Genomic DNA, 22,713 nt, shown 5'->3' with positions numbered 1-22,713 from the left:
TGATTTTGGTATGAATGATTTACCTAGAGTGTAATTAGCCAATTCACTTAGGGTCACTTGTTATCAATAAGTCAATTCCCACATTTAGTTCCTAATGAGATCAAGAGGTCTAGCTGCAATAGGATGCTCGTAGCGCTTATCAAGCCCAAGGACGGTACACTCCCCCTTGGCCCAACCGTCAGCAGACCTTTAGTCATCCGCAGTGGATGGTCTACTTGACAGAGGCCTAGTTCCTGCTATCCTTATTACTCTATTCTTCATTAATCTCATTAGGTTTGGATATGCAAATTGCCTCATTCATTAACATGGTAATATCTTAGTTCATTCCTACTAGTCCTTAATTGAATAATGTTATTTATTCCTCAAATTATAGTTGTAATCTGCTTATTAGTTAATTTAGCACATGTAGATTCATTCACATTGTAGTCCCATATATATATATATATATATATATATATATATATATATATGTTAATATATTATATTGGTTTTCATTATATAATTTTCATTTACGTAAAAATTGTATTTTAGCCACATCTAAGTATATGTAATATATATTGAATTAACATCTACATAAATTTATGCACCTATGAATTAAATACTTACCTATCTATAAGTATGTAACCCCATTGATTTATGAAAACATTACTGCAGATTTAAACAAGTGCGGTAAGAGTCTTACCTGTGTCTCCTGCCGCTTCTTTCCTTATCGCTCTCCTGTGTGCCTTTTCTCCCCTACCTCTTCCCCACGCGTTATGCTTTTAATACCATCGGGGGGGTTGGGGCGGACCCAGTCATGGGTCATGACTGCTGAGGGAGGAGTGAACGGGGGTGACTGTTGGAGTCACCGCTGCTTGGCCCACCCGAAACTCCCTTTGGCGCCTTTAAGTTATACGCACCGCATCACATACAATGTGATTGCTAGGTGAAATACCCTCGGTGATGTTTAGCACTTACTTTAAAAGGGTATCGATACATTATAAATATTTTATTTATGTATATTAATATGGGTCTATTTTAATGTTATCGTATGGTGATAAGATCTCGTTTCTTAATAATAATGTTTATAATGCATTAAGTTTTTTATATTGTATATTTATAGTTTATATTTATTTAGTAACACATTATATGCATCAATAATTATATATTCAATTAACAACATTTTATGGTAAAGTTAAATTAAGAGTTAATAATAATTAAAACATGATCATTATATTAATATAAAACAAAGAGTCATTTCCGATTAAATAATGGAAGGTATTTATCTTTAATTAAATAATTACAAAAATGTGGGGTTATGACAACAAAGTTCTTCCATTCATCTAAATATCATGAAAATCAAATTGAGAAGTAGAGATCATGCAAATTGTTGAATCAACATATAGAATTCACCATATCTTCAATGAAGTTTACATGCCTTTTGCAACAATGCCTTGGCAACGATCTTTGCCTTCTCCTAATCTACTCTAATTATTTACTTGCTATTCTTGAACTAACACTACTAACTCTCTATCCACTATTATATTTACAAATGAAGAAGGGGAGCCTTATATAGTGCTCTCATTACAATTGAGTGGCTCATATTGATGCACAATCAATGGCCAAGATTGAAAGATAGAAACCCTAATTAGTATTTGTTACACCCATTGCAAAGCATTTAATGCTTGACCAATGATACACATACATTTGACGGGACACATGTCCTCCATTCAACCAATAGATACTGATGGTAGGTACATCGAACTTTGTGTCCATGTGTGGTAGTTATCTCTTTGTAGAATGAGTTGGGTTCATTGAATTTGGATGCCTTATCTTAAAATGATATGATTGGATAAGTGATGATTGGGCACCACCTCAGCTTGTTCTTTGTAACTCATCACAAATTGTAATCGTAAATGAACAAGGCATATCTCTTGATACTCAACATTTCAAAGTGCTTGATGTGTTGATGACTTTGCTCATGTCGATCTTCTAACTTTGATTAACTCTTCTAAAACTATTTCCTGTCTTCATCGCTTGCATTTTGGAGCTTCTATCTCGCTATACTGATAATGATTCTTGGATTTCCAAAGGAAATTCGAGATTGTGAAAATTGCTATCAGCTGCCTTATATGAACTGGAGACTTGATGTTAATTGCTATCAGCTGCCTTATATGAACTGGAGACTTGACGTGAAGCAATGTCTTCCTTGGTCCTTGTCTTTGCTTAGGTGATGAAATTTGGATATTGTATGTGAGTTGATAAACCTCCACCTTGGAGCTGATCTTGATCACTTGCTTTGCAATTGAAGTGTGCTAATGTATTATCATGCTGATCATGTGCTTTGCATTCGCTGCCATCCTTATGTTGATCTTGAAGTCTTTTGTTACATTGCAGTTGTGATGAAATCTTCCACGCCTTGAAATTGATCCTCTTTGCACTCTTTTGCATGTTCATTCCATCTCATCAAACCTGAAAACAAACGAAATTTGAATCAAAACATTGTGAAAAGTTCTTAATCATGCTTCCTACTACCTTCTATAAGTCTGAAAATGAATTTTCTGATCATGAAAACATCTGATTTCCTTCTTTTAGCGTGATTCTTCACCAACTTGTGTCTGATTTTGTGTAAAGATCATGAAATGAGCCCATTTCAGACCTGATTTATGTCTGATTTCTCACTTTTTATGCCTGATTTGATAAATTTCAGGTCTGGGACAAGTCTGAGTTGCATTGATTTTATATAGCAGGTGCTAATCCTTAGACACTGATTGTCATTGCCTAGTACGAACCCTGTCATTGTTTTGGACGGATTGTGTCATTGCCTTGGACGCCTTGTGTTAAATGGTTGAATGGACCAGAATACTGAGAGGGGGGATGAATCAGTATTCTCACAACTATAGAAAAAATTTCCTTTGATATTAACTTTAGCAATCAATCTCATCAACATGAATCAACAAATGCAGAATAAATGAACAACATAATCACAAGATAGACACCAGATTTTTATACGTGGAAAAACCAACTGGGAAAAACCACAGAGAGGGTTAACTCTCAAGATAATATAACTAGTTATATGGTGTTTACAAAAGGTGGCTCACTACTTGATTACAACACGGCTTACTGTTGGAATGCTCACTACAATAGAAATAAGTGAACTAAGGAAAGTTGCATCTCCAAATGGATGAGGTCAGTTCCAAGATAAGTTCAGGTAGCAAAACAACTACTTACAGTCGATCCGTTAAGGGATTGTTGCCGGGAATAATCTGTTATGTTGTCATATTATGTTTATGTTGTCATCGGTAATAGTGAGTTATGGCAGTCAGTTAGTTAGACGTCCCGAAGGGCAGTTGGATGCGACAGTTGGTCGCACCCCTCCGGGTATTATATATTGCATACCGTTCCTTCTTAGTATCATCATGATAGTCGTATCTGGGTGTAATGTTATAAGCACTTGATGTACATGGACTGGTTATTTAATATATTTCCATTATGTTCTGTGCATTTACTTTCTGCATTTAATCGTTTACCCGTATGTGGCAAACATTTGGCGCCGTTGCCTAGACATACTCGGGAAAGGAAGGAGCAGATGGCATACGAACACGATGGGCCTACCCGTCGGTGAGATTAACCCAAAGGCCGACGCCGCGCAAACGGAACAATCGTCGTGGGATGCAGAGCGTGAAGGCAAGAGGCGAAGGGGAAATTGAACCCTGTAATAATCTCGACACAATGTTGAGATAAATTGTGGCCGAAAGGGAAAATAAAATAAAATAAAAGTTTTTTTTGTGTACATGGTGTGTGCTTGCTATGTATGGAAGTGATTTATGCCAAATATACTAAATAAGAACAAAAATAAAAAGATACAAAGTGATGAATGGGAAGTGGCACAAAGAGCGTTGAATCTCAGACAGCAAATAGAACGAAGGCGTAGGCTAAGGCAGCTTGCTGAGGGACGACCGACCGAGGGGTTGCTCGAAGGGAACCTAGGAGGTGTCACGGAGGTTGCGGAGGCAGAGATAGACGGAGAGAATTACACTCTCTACACTGTCGTAGGGTTGCCTGAAGGGAATCTAGGAGTCACGGAGGGTGCCGAAGGAGAACTCTACAGTTCGCCAGAATACCACCGTAGGGTAAGAAGTCACGAAGAATTGGTGGAACAAACAAGGTGAAATCTAAACCTGATTGATGCTACCAGAGACCTACTAAAGAACTTGTCCATTTCGGAGGACAACCAAAGGGAGACGAGCGAAGGTGACGGTATGACCGACGGTGCCAAGGGAGCACAAGGGTACCGTACGGGAGGCAATTTGTTCGGTTCGGGGTCAACAACCTTCTCCGGAGGACCCACGAGTGGAGGGTCAGGTGCAGGAGGCGGAGGCGGAGGATCACCAGGTACAAGCACACAAGGCACCAGAGGAGCGAGACCCAGCGGTGGGATGGCCAGTAAACAGAAGTTGCCGAAGTTCAACGGCAAGGGGAAGGAAGATCCCGTCCGCCATTGCTGCACTTGCGAAACCATACGGTCAACGAACGGTGTTACCGACCAGGACAAATGGGTAACACAATTTCCAACAACCTTAAGGGGAGTGGCCATCGACTGGTACTCCGATACGGATAAGACCAAAGTCGGCACATGGCCCGACCTGAAGAAGGAGTTCGGGATAGAGTTTCGCCTCCTCAGAGACGACAATGAAATAGTCGCCGAAATCTATGGCACAAAGCAGAACAAGAATGAGACGGTTCGAGCCTATAGTCGGCGGCTCAAGGAACTGTTGGGGAAAATGGAGAGTCAACCAGCGGATGGGTTGAAAAAGAGATGGTTCGTGGAGGGACTGAAACACTCCATCCAGAAGAAGATGAAAATTGTTCCACCAACCTCCTACGAAGATGCATATAATAGAGCGATGGATCTCGACAGCGAGACCAAGACATCCAAGAAGAAAAAGAAGAAGGATAGCTCATCCGAGGATGATGACTCTTCCAAGGGAAGCAGCAGCGATGGCGAGTCCGACAAAAAGGTGCAAGCCCTGCAAAAGGACATGCTAAGGATGATGAAAGAGCTGAAGGTTATGAAGGGAGGTCCGAGCAAGACCGATGAAGGGGAGCTTTGGTGCACGGAATGTAAGACGGACGGCCACACGAAAGGCTCCTACCAAAAGAAGGCCTATTGTGATATATGCTAGTTGATGGGGCATCCCACCAGGGAATGCCCCTACCACATGAAAACACGGAACCAACAAGTATTGCTTACACAGGAACAACCAACTACATCGGGCAGTACCGGCAGCTCCCAGGTGAACAACAATGCAACATCGGGAGGCTACCGAGATAACCGGTGGGGAGGACGAAACAACAATAACAATACAAGGAGCCGGATCCAATACAACTCCAAAGGTCGACCGATGGTACAATGCAGAGCGTGCAACCAGTGGGGGCACTTCGCCCGAGACTACCCGAAGGGAGAGGCCACGCAATATTTGTGCAAATGGTGCGGACCGGGAGACCACGAAGACGCCACCTGCCCGAAGTCCGACGTCAACTTGCTCAATGTCGAGGAAACCAAAGAAGAGGAAGTGTTGGCCGTAACCCGCGCCCAAGCCAGACACGCAATGTGCCCAGACCCGGAGATGGAGAAGCGAAGGGTACGAGAAGCGCGGGAAGAAATTGAGAAAGAGATACGAGAAAGGGCGAAGGTGAAGGGTACGACAGGTACTTCCAGCCAAACGGAGGCGGAGGATGCTATACTAAATCAAATTTTAAAATTAAAACTGGAGGTGCCTGTGAAGGTACACGACCTCCTCCAGACGATGCCTCAATTACGAACGGTGTTGCTGAATAATCTCTCCCAACCACGCACCAATACCAACCACCGCACAGATGTTCCTGGGGGGTCTACAATAGACCCCATGCTGTTGGCAGTTAACACTGGAAGGAACCCGGCCATTGTGGAGATGGGTATCCTTGGCACCATTCTAACCGATACCATCGTCAATGGTGGATCAGGAGTGAATGTTCTTCCAGAAGAAACCTGGCGGAAGCTGGGGAAGCCGACGATGTGGCCATCTACATTCAATCTGTTGGGAGCAAATCAGCATGGAATCAAACCCATCGGGACACTAATGGGCCAGCAAGTTACCATCGGGACGCAACCCTTCATACTGGACTTCGTGGTAATCACACTAAAGAAAAAAGGGTATGATGCGATCTTAGGGAGAGGGTGGCTGGTGGCAGCCAAGGCCACCCACAATTGGAAGAACACTCTGTCTATGGAGAATGGAGGAAGGAAGTTTATCATAGACCTTGGGACAGAGTTGGTTAGTGAGGAACTGGCATCATCTTCGGAATCAAAGGGTGAAGGAGAAGGCGACCTGAGGAATGAAGGACGGGGCTGCAAGGAGCCCAACGACGAAGGGATTCTCAAACTAGGAGAGTGCTTCGAGGATGAGACGAGGTCATTGAACGGGCTCTTCCACTGGCAGATGGAGGATTACAAAATGTTCCAGAGCTACAGGCTCGAAGTAGAGGAACCAGAGCAAGCAACAGAGGAGGTTTACCTGCCGGAATACAAAGAATATTGGAAGGGAGACGCCCCAAACCTCGGTGACGTAGATAATCCGAAGATCATTCATGTCAGCAACGATTGGAACCCTGTGTGGAAGGCTGCAGCCTTCAAAATCTTTATTATTCTTCTTCTTCTTATGTACGGGAAGGAGACCATGGTCCCTGTAGAATTTGTGGTTCCAGGTCTTCGGATGGCCATTGAAAATAGACTTGCCACCAACGGGTCCAAATTGAAACCCTACCACGAGAAGCGCGCAGGGGACCCGAGAGGCCAGAAGGACACCCGAGAGTCCGGAGGGGAACCCGATAGGATGGAAGGGGACCTGAGAGGCCGGGCAGGCGACTCGAGAGGCACAGGACCAAAGCGGAAGACTCTCAGGCGAGGCAAACTGAGAAAGGGCGATCCTAGAGGCACAAAACCCGAGCCGAATCTGGACACTTGAAAAAAAAAAGAAAACCATGGTGGAATCACCGTATGTAGGACCACCATGCGGTGGCGACACCGGCGGTGGGACCATCGACGGTGGAACCACTGTGCGGTGGCAACACCGACGGTGGGACCACAGTGCGGTGGCGACACCGGCGGTGGGAACACCGACGATGGAACCACCGTGCGGTGGCAACACCGACGATGGAACCACCGTGCGGTGGCAACACCGACGATGAGACCACCGTGCAGTGGAAACCACCAACGGTGGACCACCGTGCGGTAGATACCATCGCCCACGCAAGAAATAAAACACGTAGCAGCCCCAAACGCACAAACACGCACTCCGCCCAACAACGCAGCGCGCAAGCACATGGAAGGCATACGCAACCATCGAGGAGGTAGTTAAGCATTCGGCGTGCAGAAGGAGGCCCGTACGGTGTGTATGGTAGACGGTTGGTCATGTATTATGTATGGGGTGATCCGTACGGTGGAGGGGTGTTGACCGCACGGGAAGGTGGTCGTACGATTAGAGGTATCAGTGTTGTTGTTGACCGTACGGGGAGGTTGTATGGTCGGGGTGCCATCGAGGACATTACAGGAAAAAAAAAAACGACAACGACCAGATTGAAAAATCATTCGATGACATCTGGAGCCAGGACGCTGAAAATATTAGAGTGGTGAAGAAGGGTTTTGACATCTTAAAATATCACAGAAATGATGCGCGCCATGGCCTTTCATGTGGTTCTGAGGGTTGTAAATTGGTGTTGGCGACGGGCGCTGCCCCGGACCCTGCGAGGGGCGTTTCCCCTCGACCCCGCTGGGGCGCTGCCCCAAACCCCCAATTTATTTTTGAGCTACAATACACTTTTTGAGTTGGGCGAAGGGCATCAGAGAAGGCACAGTAAGTGTTGGGGTTGTTCCGTACTGTGAGAAAGAAGCCTGAAGCTAAGCATTGGTGGGGAAGCCATAAGGCATAGAGGGAGACGAATTTGGAGGTTGCGAACAAGCAGAGTTTGAAGGAAGGCATTGCAAGAACGCAAAGTCGTACAACACCAGAGAGTTATTCAGTTCAGTTATCAGCCTTTGGGGAGTGTGATGGAGGATTTGAGGCGTCTCCTAGCCTTTGTGCCAGAAGGTTGTGGCCGCCTCCAAGTAGGAATGGTACGCTTGAGGAACTCGGAGTATGTCTCGGCTGGACGAGAGGTTGCCTTGGTGGATGCACGAAGGGCTCAAGAGGAGCTGACCACCAAGTTGGAGGTAGTACTAGCGTGAAACTTCGCTCAGCGTACCCAAGAGTTGGATGCCGAGCGTGGATGGCTATTGAGGACAAATTGGCTAGGGAGACAGTATCATTTAAGTAGCAGTTGGTGGAGGCTGAGACTAAAAAGCGTGTTTTGCAGACAAGTTTGGTTTAGGCATCGGAGGACTGTGATGTCAAGGGAAAAAAAAGAACTCCTTGCGGAAGCAATAATGGTGACATCCGCACTTGAGCATCGGATGGTAGCAGAAAAGGGTTTTTTAGGCGAGGACGCAGTAGGTGTATAAGTTTCGGGCTCGACTGGTGTCAACAGTTCTCTACCTTGGTTCTGTTTAATGTCATCTCTATTTTGTATTAAGTCGTCCGAAGACGACTTCTTTTCTTGGGGGGATGATGTTGCCGGGAATAATCATTATGTTATGTTGTCATATTATGTTTATGTTGTCGTCGGTAATAGTGAGTTACAGCAGTCAATTAGTTAGTCGTCCCGAAGGGCAGTTGGACGCGACAGTTGGTCGTACCCCTCCGGGTATTATATATTGCATACCATTCCTTCTTAGTATCATCATGATAGTCGTATCTGGGTGTAATGTTATAAGCACTTGATGTACATGGACTGTTGAATTAATACAGAGACTGGTTATTTAATATATTTCCATTATGTTCTGTGCATTTACTTTCTACATTTAATCGTTTACCCATATGTGGCAAACAGGGATCTCTGTAACACTTTCTCCAACCTGTCAACACAACTACTTGCAGCAGATCCAATAAGGGATTACTACAACATTGTCTTCAATTTGTCTACATCACTATAAGTGCACTCGCACTTTATGCTCACGCACCTTCGCTCTTACACATACATACCACATCACACAGTACTACTCACACCTATGTCATGAATCATCATATACATGTATATATATATATATATATGCACCACCAGTAAGACAATATGTTGGCCAAGCACAAAAGGTTTACACAATAATGCATCACTCGGATCAACACGCTACTCAAACATGCCTTGACCAAAATAGGTAACCAAGTCGGCCTTCACTAATCTTGTACACGCTTTCTTTTACTTACCAAAACACATGCTTCAATTGTCGAAGCAACAACAAAAAAGGTCTACCAAACCCATAGACACAGACCCATAGACACAAATTCCAAGCATAACAAATTCCATCTCTAATGCAAAAGCATCCCCGGGTCATAGCAATTTTGCATCAACCAAAAACATTTTCCTTTTGTTTTGTTTTCTGTTTGCAGTTTCAGTTTTCCTTCCTGTGTGTCCTAGTTTTGGCTCATCGGATCCTGTGGAGTTGGATTCTACTTGAAGACTTGATCATCTTTCTTTCTCTGAGCCCACATTGCATTTGGATCACTTTCGGGCAAGATATCGCTACCAGTTTCCATGACAGTTTCTTGTTACCGGTTGCCTAAGACCTATTCTGGTGATCTACCTAAACCCATTCCGAAGCTTGCAGAGCCTTGAACGTTGATCTCGATGTTCCTTGGCGTGTGGCCGACCTTCTACGTTGCATCCTTTGGATTTTCCAGAGGAATCTCTTGGCGGAGGCTGACCTTGGTTATTTTCATATTAGGTCTTGTTCTTCGGGTTTTAATCCCTTTTGGGCCGACTGGATCCTTTGGATCGATATATATATATTTGTAATAATGCTTTAGAATAGGGGGAAGCAGAATCAATCAGAGAATCAGATAGCTAGACTATACATAGAAGATAGATCTTTTGATTCAAGGTCTTGGTGTGACCTATTCTACCTGGCCCGTGTGCCGATATGTTGTAACCCGGTTGTTACAGGTTGGATGTAATCAAATTTCATGAAATAAAACTATATGTTCTACATTGCCTCCATCATATCTTTGTGTTTCCATTGTGTTTACTCTTGTTGGCCGATCCGGATTGATCTCTTTGAGGTCCCTTCTCACCGGTGACTGCTTCAATCTCCAAGATATGAATGCCACAGATTCTAGAGCATAGAATCCATAGATCATATTGCAATACAAACATCCAAATAGCAATTCCACTGTCACAACTAATACCAACACTTGATACAAAAGCAAAAACTCAACCATGACTAGCAAAACACTAGATTCCAGAGCAAAGGATCTTCCAGGAATTACTCTTATAATCCATACATACTTCGCTGCTCAATATCACATACACACCTATCTTCCACTACTGCTCAACATCACATACATACCTATCTTCCACTATTGTTCAACATGCTACATCCAGTCCTAACCGGATCACACAGTTTGACATCAATGACAACATTCACACAAGTTTAACACCTTGTCCTTGCCTTGGACGGACCTCGTTCTTGTCTTGGATAGATCTAGTTCTAGCTTAGAACGGACCTTGTTCTTGTCTTGGATGGACCTCGTTCTAGCCTAGAACAGACCTTTTTATTGTCTTGGACGGACCTCATTCTTGTCTTGGATGGACCTCGTTCTAGCCTAGAACAGGCCTTGTTCTTGTCTTGGACAGACCTTGTTCTAGCCTAGAACAGAACTTGTTCTTGTCTTGGACAGACCTCGCTCTAGCCTAGAACGCCTTGTTCTAGTCTAGGACGCGCTAACTCATCACAAGAATGACCTTATTTAATGTTTGCAATAAGACTCTTAGGCTGCCTCGAATCCTTAATTCAAACTTTAAATGATTGTTTTGGTCATTAAACAGTAAAGCCTATTGCAAATTGTATTGAATCAAATCACATGCCAATAGCTGTGTCCTATCTATGTCAATGGAGCTCTCAAACTTCTTAAGTCATATTTGCTCATTGTCCAAGTATGGGTGTATTTTCTTAAAGCGCTGATTTACTTTGATTAAGGACAGGTTATCCTTAAATTTGCTGACTTGTCATAGCAATGATTTGATCCTCGGCCCGTGTTTTGAGGCCCAGCTAGAAGCGCTTGTCTTAGATCACTGTGCAGATCAGAATTTGATCAATGATATGATTCACAAAATCGCTGCCTTATGATACAATTTGCTGTGTCTTAAAGTGCAGATCAGAATTGGAAATTGTTTTGAATGATGATGTTTGAAATGAATTTGAAACACTCTCTTTATATAGGCGTTGAATGTTTAAGAATTGCCTCTTTTCATGTTATCCTCATTAGGCCGACTTGTATTTCTTAAATAAAACATCATATCTTTGTTCTTCTTGCTGGGCGCTTCATACAAGATGACCGACTTTATGTTATTACTTGCCTGATTAAAGGGGTCAGCATTTTCTTGCTCATTTGTATCACTTAATCAGTATTTGCCCTCTCATTTGTATTGACTTTGCTTTGGGCGGCCTTTTCTTGATCGTTTGTATTAGGAATTCGGTCTTCTAACATTCATTTGCATGGCGGCAATTAGACCTTTGTTTGCATGCTGGTGGCATTTCTCCTTTCATTCGTATAACTATGCTTCCAGCAAGTCGGCATTCAATCCTCCATTTGTATTAGATTTCAGCCTCAAGGGCTTCATTTGTAGTAAGTTGTCTTGTGCAATCAAGTTTTGATCACTTTGCTTCATCAAGGTGGATCGGCATTCTTGTGCTCATTCATAGTTCTTCACTTTGTCGAATTCAAATCTGATGTTGGCGGCTTTAAAGACTTCATTCGCACAGGGTCATTTGTGAAAAGACATTCTTATCTTTGCATGTACAAAATACTTACTTCCAAATCAGTAATTGGAGCTCCATTTGCATAAGGTGATTTGAAAGATTGAATTTTACTTGCCTTCACCTACTAAGACACATCGGACTCTTAAGCTTTGTTTGCACAAGACAGAAATTGACAAACATATCACTTATCTTCTCTAGCATCAATTTTCTCATTGCCAATTAGTGATTTTGTCCTCATTTGCACAAAGTTGGTGATTTGAAACCCTCTCACTCATTTAAAATTGCCCAAATTTGGCTTTAAGGTGGCAGCACTTGGAGTATCATTTGCACAAAGTGCAAACCTTGAACTTGTTTACTTCAACCCAGGCAGCATTTGATGATTCATTTGTATTTGTAATCAACTTGGGCGGCCTTTTGAGGTTCGTTTGCACTGAGATTCTGGTCTTTAGAGCTCCATTTGCCCAATCGGCAATTTCACCTTCATTTGTATTCAGGAACCCAAGATTTGCACTCCTAAACAAATTCACCCTTGAATTATCCTAATTCTGCTATCAATTTGCTGGAAACTTGATCTCCTGCAATGTCTTGTTCTAAATCTGATTCTGCTTTGTAATAAATATGCACCTATCTCTGCTTGTCATTACTTAAGATTGACAGAGGAAAGTGATTGCTTTTGCACACAGCTCATTCTTTGTGCTGGAAATTCACATTTTGAGTCTAATTTGAATCTGCACCTTCATTGTTTGGACCCTTTCTTTTCAGCTGTAACTGAAATTGCAGTCTGCTCTTTTATGATCCGATTTTGAATTTGCCTTTATTTTGCTTTATTTGGATTTAAATCTCCATTTAAGTGACACGTCTTTACTTAAAGGCCAGCTTCCTTATTCAATACTGCCACCTCTTGCCTCGTGTCTCATCGTGGATTTAAGGGGGTTAGGCATGTGCCATAATTAGAGGTCAAAGGGAATGGTGAGGTGGATGCTTATTTTTATTTATTTTTAAATACCTTAAAACTTTTCTTCCATCTTAGAGTTTAGTGGGGCCCAAGCAATGACATGGTAGAGAGGGAGAGGAATGTGAGGTGTTTTGGGATGTGGAAGTGAAGAGTGGTAAGGAAAGGTGCCAAAGGAAGGGAAGTAGAGGAAATTGGGGAAAGGGAGACATAAGGGATATGGATGTGGGGGATGTAGGAAAGGGTAGGACATACCGTGGGGTAAGGTAGATTTAGGATGTGGGAGGTATAAGGGGTAGTGAAAGGGTAAGGGGTGTAGACTAGGATGGGATGGGGTTAGGTTAAGGGAAGGAAGGTGGGTTGGGATAGGTAAGCTTAGGGGGCTAAAGGGGTAAAGGGTATGAAGTGTGGATGGGTAGGTTAAGAGATGTGAGATATAGATTAGAAAGTGTAGGGAATGAAGGGTATGAAGTTTAGGGAAGGGAGGTTAGGAAATAGAAAGAGATGGGAGTGGAAGGTAGGAAGTAGGTGTGGGTTAGGATGGAGGTGGAAAGGTAGGAAGTGGGGTGAGATGTAAGGGTATAGGGATGAAATGTTAGGAAGGTGAGGTGGAGAGGGAGGCATAAGGGATATGACGGATGAAGGTATGAGGAATATGGAAGAAAAGATGGAAGGAAGGGAGAAGGGAGATGGATGTTAGGTGGTGATGACAAGTAGTGAAAGGGGATGGGAGTGAATGTTAGAATAGAATGGTAAGAAGGAAAGATGGATAAGTGAGAGGAAATGAAAATGAAAGGGGAGATGGAGGAATAAGAGAATGTGGTGAAGGCATAGAGATGTGGAAGGAAAGAAGTGGAAGGGAAGCGAACGGGCTTGGGCATCCACTGGTTGCACTGGGAAAGACAAATCAGAGGGTTTGTAGGGCAGAGGAGGTGTTGCACCTCACTTCATCCTAAAGAGAGAGACTTGACTTGATCAGCTCCAGTCTTACAAGTAAAAGGCTAATATCTAAAAGACCCATCAACTATCCTAGGAAGCAGAAAAAAAAAATGAGGGTCCCCATTTGCAATGGGCAATGTGCGAAAGGTCACAACAGGATCATGGAGAGGATTTCTGTTTGCAAGCAGTGTCTTCAGATGTTTGCAAAATTGCAAGCAAGATCTTCAGATGTTTGCAAAATTGCAAGCAATTGCAAGCACTGTCTTCGGATGTTTGAAAGTAGTGTCTTTAGATTTTAGTATTTGCAAATAGAGAAGACACAAAAAACTAGACTTAGACTAGGAGCTTGACACCAGAAAACATAAGAGATTAGAGGGCACCTATGGTCAATTTTAGCAAAATAAAATCTAGTGTCACTTTGTACAAGGAACTCGTATTTATACCCAATGATCCTGCTTAGATCATCCAAGCAGTTGACGTTTGTTCCAATCTTTCTGCACAAGGTTTCCAACATGTCATCATATTTCAACTATGCAGTCATTCTTAAATTTGTTGCAACAACTTTTCCCCAAAACTTGGTTCCATTTTGTACAGTTGCAACTAGGCATTCAAATCGCAAAAGGTCAAATAGTGCATTCTATCAAGCTTGAATAAGAAACTCAATGTTCGCCAAGAGCCCAAACTCAAGCAAACTCATACTTCATGATCAATTGCATTGGCATGCTAGCAGATGCCTAAGATGATAATATATAAATAACTGATAAATTGCTATCGATCAGAACATGCCATGCATCTTCTTCAATTATATGAGAACATCATTTGCATTTACTTGCCTAAATCAGATTATTGTATGAGAACTCGATATTATTATTTTGATATTGAACTTGATGTATACAATGCTATGGTGGTTTTGTTGTTTATGTCATGCTATGTGACATTCTAATCTTAATTCATGCTTCTAGGCTGCATAAAATTATATATATAAATATATATATATATACACAAACTCAAAATGAACCCAAACCCCTTTTCAAAATTTTGCCGAACTGGCAAACCGGGTTCTCGAACTCAAACCAGTGCCTGAACCCGAACTGGCAACTTAGTAAATATGTAATGAACTCGTTGGTCAATGAGGAGTTAGTTGTAACTAACCCTAATTAGGGTTTTATTGATAAATCTTGGCCATTGATTCCAAATCAATCCTGGCCCTTCTTTGTAATTCAAAGTGTATATGAGGCTTGGCCTTTACATTTGTAAAGGTTAATAGTTAATAATCAAAGAATAGTTGATAGTTAGCAAGAAGAGTAGGAGAAGACAAAGATTGTTTCCAAGGCTATGTTAGAATAAACATATTATTTTCATTGTAGATATGGTGGATCTTTATGTGTTGTTTCTACATGTTGCATGGTTTCTACTTCTTCAAAGTTGGTTTAAATTCATTGATTGTAATGGAGAAATGTGATGATATTTCATGGAATTCTGGTTCATACCATTTGGAATTTGTTGATGGCAAATACCAGAGTATGGTTAGTCTAAACCTAATTTAGCACTAGTTCGATTGTGGATGTTCATTTGGATTGCACCAGCATTGGGTATTTACAATATGAAAATCCTTTGTTTCCTTTGGAGATTGCATCAGTTTTGTGCACTTGTTTCCTCATGGCGAAGAAAGGTTTGATTATGGAATCCATCTATCAAAGCATCAATCATTAATAATTATTATCATTGTCCTTAGGATTAGCATAGATTCTCTAAACCCTTTCCCCTTTTGATATTTCTTTGTTTGAGTAAGTTAGTTGGTTTCCAAGTTCCAGCTATGATTCATAAATGTAAGTCCTATTGTGATACCAGCATATCACATCATTATGCTCTATCCATTGCATTGTCAAGACCTGACTAAAGAAACCTTGGGGTTATCTTATTTTATCACATTTTTAGCATATAAGGTTTCCATGTTCAAGAGAGGATAGAATACTTATTATTTTATTCTATGTTTGAGGTGTCATAAAAAACACATCAACAGGTTGTATTATAATGATTTGCATGGCTTAATCATTAATCTTAAAGTCATAATATTAAAAAAAAGAGCATGTAGCCCTTTATGATTGAGAATAACAATGATGTTAGTGTATTTGTGTTAATGAATGTTGATGTTACAAATTAGTAAGGGTTGCATGTGGTACTATTTTTTGTTTTTAAAATCTCAGGTAATGACCCAGGGAGGGTTATTACAGTGTTAAGGTGCCACAGTGTGACCCTATATAATGGAGCAATGGATTCATTATAGATTACATGAGGTGAAAGCTTCATCCTGAATTTTATAAACAAACCACATTCTTATGACATGTTTTCCCCTATAAATAAGTATCTAAAAGCTTAAGCCTTTTCTACAAATTGTAGTCTATGGCATATACTTCTAAAATCTCTCAACTTGGGAACTTTGAACAATTGGGGTAGTCTATCAAAAGTAAGACCAAGCTTAAAGGCAAGTTGGCAAGCTGAGTGAACTCTTTCGGTCAGCTGCAAGTTTCAACAAATTGTTTGATATGGCTATCAAGACTCAATACTGAGTTGCTCAACTATCAGGGTGAATTTCACATTGCATACATGTAAGATAGATCACAAGGTCCACCTTATCCCTGAACTTGAACATTAGGTTTAGCACCAAGGAAACAAAATTTGAAGTTCATTTTACGGATATTTGTAGGTGTGGGCACAAATATCCATGAAATAACGTGAAAAAGCTCCCCTTGCTTCCCACAAGGAGGAACTCATACATCCAAGTGGCATGCTAGCAAATATGCGACCTATAAAATGACCTTTAACTGTACCTTACACAGATGTAAATACATATAATCTATTTTGTAAGCTCTGATTTCAAGTTTGCTGACTCTAGCAGAGAGAAGCTTCAAACATGGGAGAGGTTGGATTTATGACAGATGACAGCACATAATGATGGTTAGAAATGTTCAAAACTTAACTTTTATACATCCTCTGCAGAGACCCCCAATATCATTTGATTTAAAGGGATGAAGGAACAATATAATAACATAAAGCAAACACTTTCCTTTGCTCTCCAACCATTTACTTTCATAAAATTCCAGCTCAAGGCCCTGCATTGTTCAACTATATAGCTTATCTACGTTATAAACTTATAACACTATCAAGTAATAGAGAAGTGAATTGTGATATGTCAAACTGATAATAATAAATTATATTGCAATCTGTAAAGTGTAAGGTAACCAGGAATGGTGCAGGTGAAAGTTATCAAGTGACAACAATGAAAGATGTGAGAAAAAATCAGTCCCAGAGTTCATGTGATAATGCAACTTTGTATCATTTGCAAGCTAAATATTTAAAGAAAAATGAAAAATATATATGCAGATGGAAATGAAACGATGATGTGCTAAAGGATAGGACAAGATGGCTGTTAGTAGATAGAATGGTGAAACACAGCCAATAATAAAGAATAAATACTGTTATAACATACTACAAATTAAGCGATGTTCGCTAGTAAATCTATAGATGTTCATTAGTAAATCTATGGTAAATTAGTAAAGTGATAATGTTTGAATATCCTTGAAGAAAGATTATAGTGAAATTCCAACCCCTTGTTTAAAATTTTAAATTATTTGCAAAAGAGACGTGTAAGCCATGTAATGATTGAAGAAGATATCTAAATGCATAACCATGGTAAAAAATCTCTTATGATACTTTGTAAGTATGGTAGTCTTCCCCATTAGCCAGGGAGTAAATGTTTATATTCCTCAAATAATGCATTAAAAAACCTAAATACATAAAGCCAGAAAAAAAATCTAGAAAAAAATTAGATGTGTGCAAAGAGAATCAACCTCAAAAAAAACAAGACCTGGCTCCAGGTGCATAAATTCCTCCTCCATAACATCGCTTGAGGGCAGAACTGTTGTTTCATATAAAGGCAAATTCTGCTTCTCTTCAATACTAGGTGTGAATGTTTTCCCTCTTTGATCATCTTGGATGGTGACCTCTCGTTGCCCTTGTTCTCCAAAGGGATTCATAACAACCCAATTTGTTTTTCTGTGAATTATCTGTTTGCTTTCCTGAGAAGGGGAACTAACTGCTTCAACTTTGGAGAGAATATAGCAATCATAGAGATATTCATTTCTTTCTCCCAATGAAATAGGCTCCATTTCAGCAGTCACTGGAGAAAATACTGCTCCAACACCCTTCCAACTGCCACTGACACTGCTTACAAATGTACTCCATACTGGCTTTATTACAGGTTCCTATAATGCATGCACCATTGTATCTCAGTAATATTACCAAGGTTTGGCATTCCTGGGCTAAAAAGTAACATGAGAAATAAAATTACTTACATCTGTTGGACATATTAAAACTGAAAGATAAGCAAAGTGCATGCCAATGGAAAAATTCCTTTTTATCAACATACCAGAAACTCATTGAGAATACACATGACCAAATTTTGAATTTTGCAATGAAATTTAATCTGGTAATCAAGCTTTAAGTATCAATTATTATGCCTTTTGGTCATGAATATAATGCTCGGTAGTTGGAAGTCAGAACAGTTCACGTTCTCCACATTAAAATGACAACAGAGAAGAATGTTATCAACATCTTGAAATTGAACAGCAGTGAGCTTAGAAACTGTATTCTTTAGCAATGGAGACTGGTAAAAGATAAAAAGTTATAAGTAACAAAAATACAAGTGACCATGAGTGTTGTATTTGTCAGCAATTGAACTCCCTTAGATTTTGAAGACAGGAAATGGCTTAAGAGTGAAGATGCACAAGTTCAATTTTTTAGCAATATACGTGTTATCCTCAACTGGTTTATTAATCATGGCAAAAAGATTGATATAGGTACAAATAGGCCATTTATGGGAAGAGATCAACAAAAGAAAATGTCTTAATTTCTATGAAATAACATTCCACTAGTCACTTGCCTTTATATTGAAATATCAACAATAATTGTTAGCTAAAAAAATCAAGATTTTTTGTAAGAGCCTTGCAGGTTTTATGTAGAGCCTTGCCAGCATCCTCTCAGCATGTAAGAAAATGGATGCTTGGGAATAGAGTCTGCAGATCCATCTGTAGGATTTTGCCAAGATCAAGGGCACAATGAAAAGCATAAAAAGAGACAATAGAATGACAAGAACAAACTGTATTCTCATCAATATGCAAATGATCAACTGGATTAACCAATACAATGAATACATGCCTGCTTATATAGGCAAGGCCATATGGATGTATGAGCACACAAATATGACATGTGGCTCAATGAGAAACAAGGGTAGGTAAGAAATACTAGGGGTAGGTAGGAGAAATAATATAATATTCCACAAGAGGTGGATGACCCACCGAATGTGGAGTGTAACAGCAAAATAAAACCACAAAAGGTGGAATTTCTCCTACAAGCTCTATCCCTATGTGCACACTTCCCTAAGTGTCTCAAATCCAAACTACGAAGAGATGCATTATCCTAAGTTAACTTAAGTGTAATAATATCCAAAATGAATATTTATTTACACCAACACCCCCCCTTAAGTGCAACTTAGGGGAATGAAAACTCAAGTCAACAATGCAAGATGGGTCCCGGCTACTAGGCCATGATAGGTACCCATGTACAATATGCAAATGCAAGCAAAACTATGCAATGCAATCTCTCACAAACGGAGAAAGGGAGAAAACCCTGAGGGAAAAAACTCCCCCCCAAAAGAGAGATGAATTTACACAAGACTCTCAAAGAAGAAGGACAAAACCTCAAAGAGGAAAAAGTCCCCCCCATAAGAGAGGAAGAAGAAGTCAGCTGACCCCTCCTAATGACACATCCCGCACCCCCAAGAGAGCTCACAATTGCTGGAACTTACCCTCGGTGAAAGGTTTGGTGAATATGTCAGCAACCTGCTCTGCTGTAGGACAATACTGCAAATCAATGACCTGCTCCTGAATGAGCTCTCGGATATAGTGCATATGAATCTCGATGTGCTTGGTCCGCTGGTGCTGGACCGGGTTCTTCGAGATCGCAATAGCACTCTGATTGTCGCAATGTAGAACTGTCGGTCGTGGAGTGGTGAATCCAAACTCTGTGAGAATCTACTGGAGCCAAATGGTCTCAGTCGCTGCGTTAACAGCGCCTCGATACTCAGCCTCAGTCGAAGAGAGAGCAATAGCATGTTGCTTCTTGCTCTGCCAACAAATGGGGCCCGAACCAAGGTGAAAACTGTAACCAGAAATAGACTTACGATCATCAAGATCGCCAGCCCAATCGGAGTCTGTGTAACCAACCAAGCGAAGTCTTGTGCCTGCTGCATAGTGAATCCCATAGTGATGTGTACCCTGGATGTAATGAAGGATGCGTTTGGCGGCTTTCCAATGAAGCTCATGTGGTTCCTGCATGAAGCGGGAAACCATGCCAACTGCAAATGAAATATCAGGGCGTGTATGAGTCAAGTAGATGAGACTACCCACAAGCTGACGATACAAAGTGGCATCAACTGGTGGAGAAGAACACTGAGCCTCAAGCTTGACTCCTGAAAGAAAGGGAGTCGGGGCAGGCTTACAATCAGCCATATGAAAGCGTGCAAGTAGATCAAGAGCATACTTGGGCTGCGATAGTGTAATCTCGGAAGGTGACTGTGAAATCTCTATCCCGAGAAAGTAGTGCAAAAGACCCAAGTCAGTCATAGCAAATCTGTCATGCAAAGCAGATTTGACCCTGCTAATGATGGATGAAGTACTCCCTGTAATGATCAAGTCATCAACATAGAGCACAAGTATCAAGTGAGAGTCATCCTGTCGCAAAATGTAGACATTCGGATCGGAATGACACCTGGTGAACCCTACTGAGAGAAGAAAGGAATCCATCTTGGCGTACGAAGCCCTGGGGGCCTGCTTAAGGCCATAGAGAGATTTCCTTAGTCTGCAAACCAAGGAAGTATCCTGGATGAAACCCTATGGCTGCTCCATATAAATCTCCTCATCAAGATCACCATGAAGAAAAGCACTCTTCACATCCATCTGATGTACAACCCAACCATGAGCTGCAGCAATAGCAAGTGTCAAACGAATGGAGTTCATCTTGGCTACGGGTGCAAAGGTCTCCGTATAGTCAACACCTGCAACCTGAGAGAAACCTTTCGCAACAAGCCGAGCCTTATACTTATCCACAGTACCATCCGCTGCAAACTTGGTCTGATAGATCCACTTACATCGAACCATCTTTCTCCCCTTAGGGAGATGGACTAGATCCCATGTGTTGTTCCTCATCAAGGAACTATACTCTTCCTCCATAGCTTGGTCCCACTCAGGAACCCCCGATGCTTCCCTAAATGTCTGTGGATCAGAAGCGGTAGCAATGAATGCATGTGGAAGATCCTGATGTTGTGATCGAGTTCTCCGTGTATCTGAAGGATCCCCAACAAGAGAACCCGTGGACTCAAGTATCTGTCGAGCCCAACGAGGTCTAGGTGGAGGTGGAGAACGAGGCTCCTCAACTTCAAGTGGACCCTGTGGAGGTGTTACCCTGCGAGTCGGAGTTGAAGGAGTCTCATCATCTGAATCACTAACATCACTATCCACAATGGAGGAAGGTGGAGGAGGTAGAGAGGCTAAGCTAGGAGAGCTTTCCTCAAAGTGAACACTCCTCTCAATGAACACCTCATGTGTCTCTGGATCCATCAATCTGTATGCCTTAACACCCTCAAGATATCCAACAAATATGCAAGGCCGACTCTGAGGTTCTAGTGCCTTGCGTTTCTGCAGAGGTATGCGAGCCCATGCTGGACACCCAAAGACTCTGAAATGTCTCACAATCGGTTTCCTACCAGCCCAAGCTTCAAAAGGAGTAATACCTTGCAAAGCTTTGTGAGGAACCCGATTCTGGATGTGTGTGGCACAACTGATAGCCTCTGCCCAAAAGGCGGGATCAAGAGAATGTGCATGTATCATACAGCTAGCCATTTCTTTGAGAGTTCTATTCTTGCGTTCTGCAACCCCGTTATGTTGTGGAGTATATGCTACAGAATGCTGAAGATCAATCCCTTCAAATGTACAAAAATCCTCAAGTCTTTTGTTCACATATTCCCTTCCATTATTTGTGCGAAGAATCTTGACCACTTTCCTTGATTGCTTCTCCACACGAGTCTTGAAGTCCTGAAATCTGTCAAATACTTCACTCTTATGAATGAGAAAGTAGACCCAAGTGAAGCGGGAGTAGTCATCAATGAAGGTAAGAACATAGCGGGCCTTACTAAATGAAGGTGCTGGAAATGGACCTACTACATCGCTGTGAACAAGTTGAAGAACTTCCAAAGCTCTCCAAGCTTTCCCCTTATCAAACTTCTCTTTGGGATGCTTGCCCATGGAACAACCTAAACATACACCCTCTGAAAAATTGATTCGAGGTAGACCTGTGACCATGTCTTTAGTGCTTAGCTACTGAAGATAGCGGTAGTTGAGGTGACCAAACCGCTCATGCCATAGCTTACTTTCTGAATTTGAATGAGTAAGCAAGGCCCTAGAAGGTGAACTTGGCACAAAGTGGGAAAATGAATAAAGCCTTGAGTTGTCATTGACTTGTCCCACTGCTACCAAGGCATCATCATCAAGTTCCTTTACCACAACTAAATCTGGTGTAAACTCAACCTTTTTCCCATTCCCATAGTGAGTGATTTGGTAGATGGAGAGAAGGTTGGTAGACAAGTTAGGAACATAGAGAACATTCTCAAATGTTCCATCATCCATGTCAACTGAACCTTTCCCTTCAACCTCTACTTGTGTATCATCACCTATGTAAATGTGAGGTACCTTAGATGGCTCCAATGAAGAAAACTGCTCCTTCGTAGAACCCATGTGATATGAGGCACCCGAGTCAAGTATCCACTGCTATGAAGAACCTGTTGTAGCCACAAATGCTTGCCCTTTTCCCTTAGACTATGAGGAAGAGGAAGGAGATG

The 22,713-nt window shown here is 41.5% G+C and overlaps 1 protein-coding gene across 1 annotated transcript in view; it reads right to left on the bottom strand.

Moving 5' to 3' along the window:
- Positions 1 to 22,713, bottom strand: part of LOC131029533 (uncharacterized) — a 95,475-nt gene that overhangs the window by 65,005 nt on the left and 7,757 nt on the right. The window contains exon 2 of the mRNA XM_057960043.2: positions 17,612 to 18,025. Coding sequence (XP_057816026.1) covers positions 17,612 to 18,025 — 414 coding nt within the window. The remainder of the gene's footprint in view (positions 1 to 17,611; positions 18,026 to 22,713) is intronic.

This window comes from Cryptomeria japonica, chromosome 10, assembly GCF_030272615.1.
Source record: "Cryptomeria japonica chromosome 10, Sugi_1.0, whole genome shotgun sequence".
Taxonomy (NCBI): domain Eukaryota; kingdom Viridiplantae; phylum Streptophyta; class Pinopsida; order Cupressales; family Cupressaceae; genus Cryptomeria; species Cryptomeria japonica.
The sequence above is the reverse complement of the archived record's forward strand: the minus strand, read 5'-3'. Positions and strand labels throughout refer to the sequence as shown.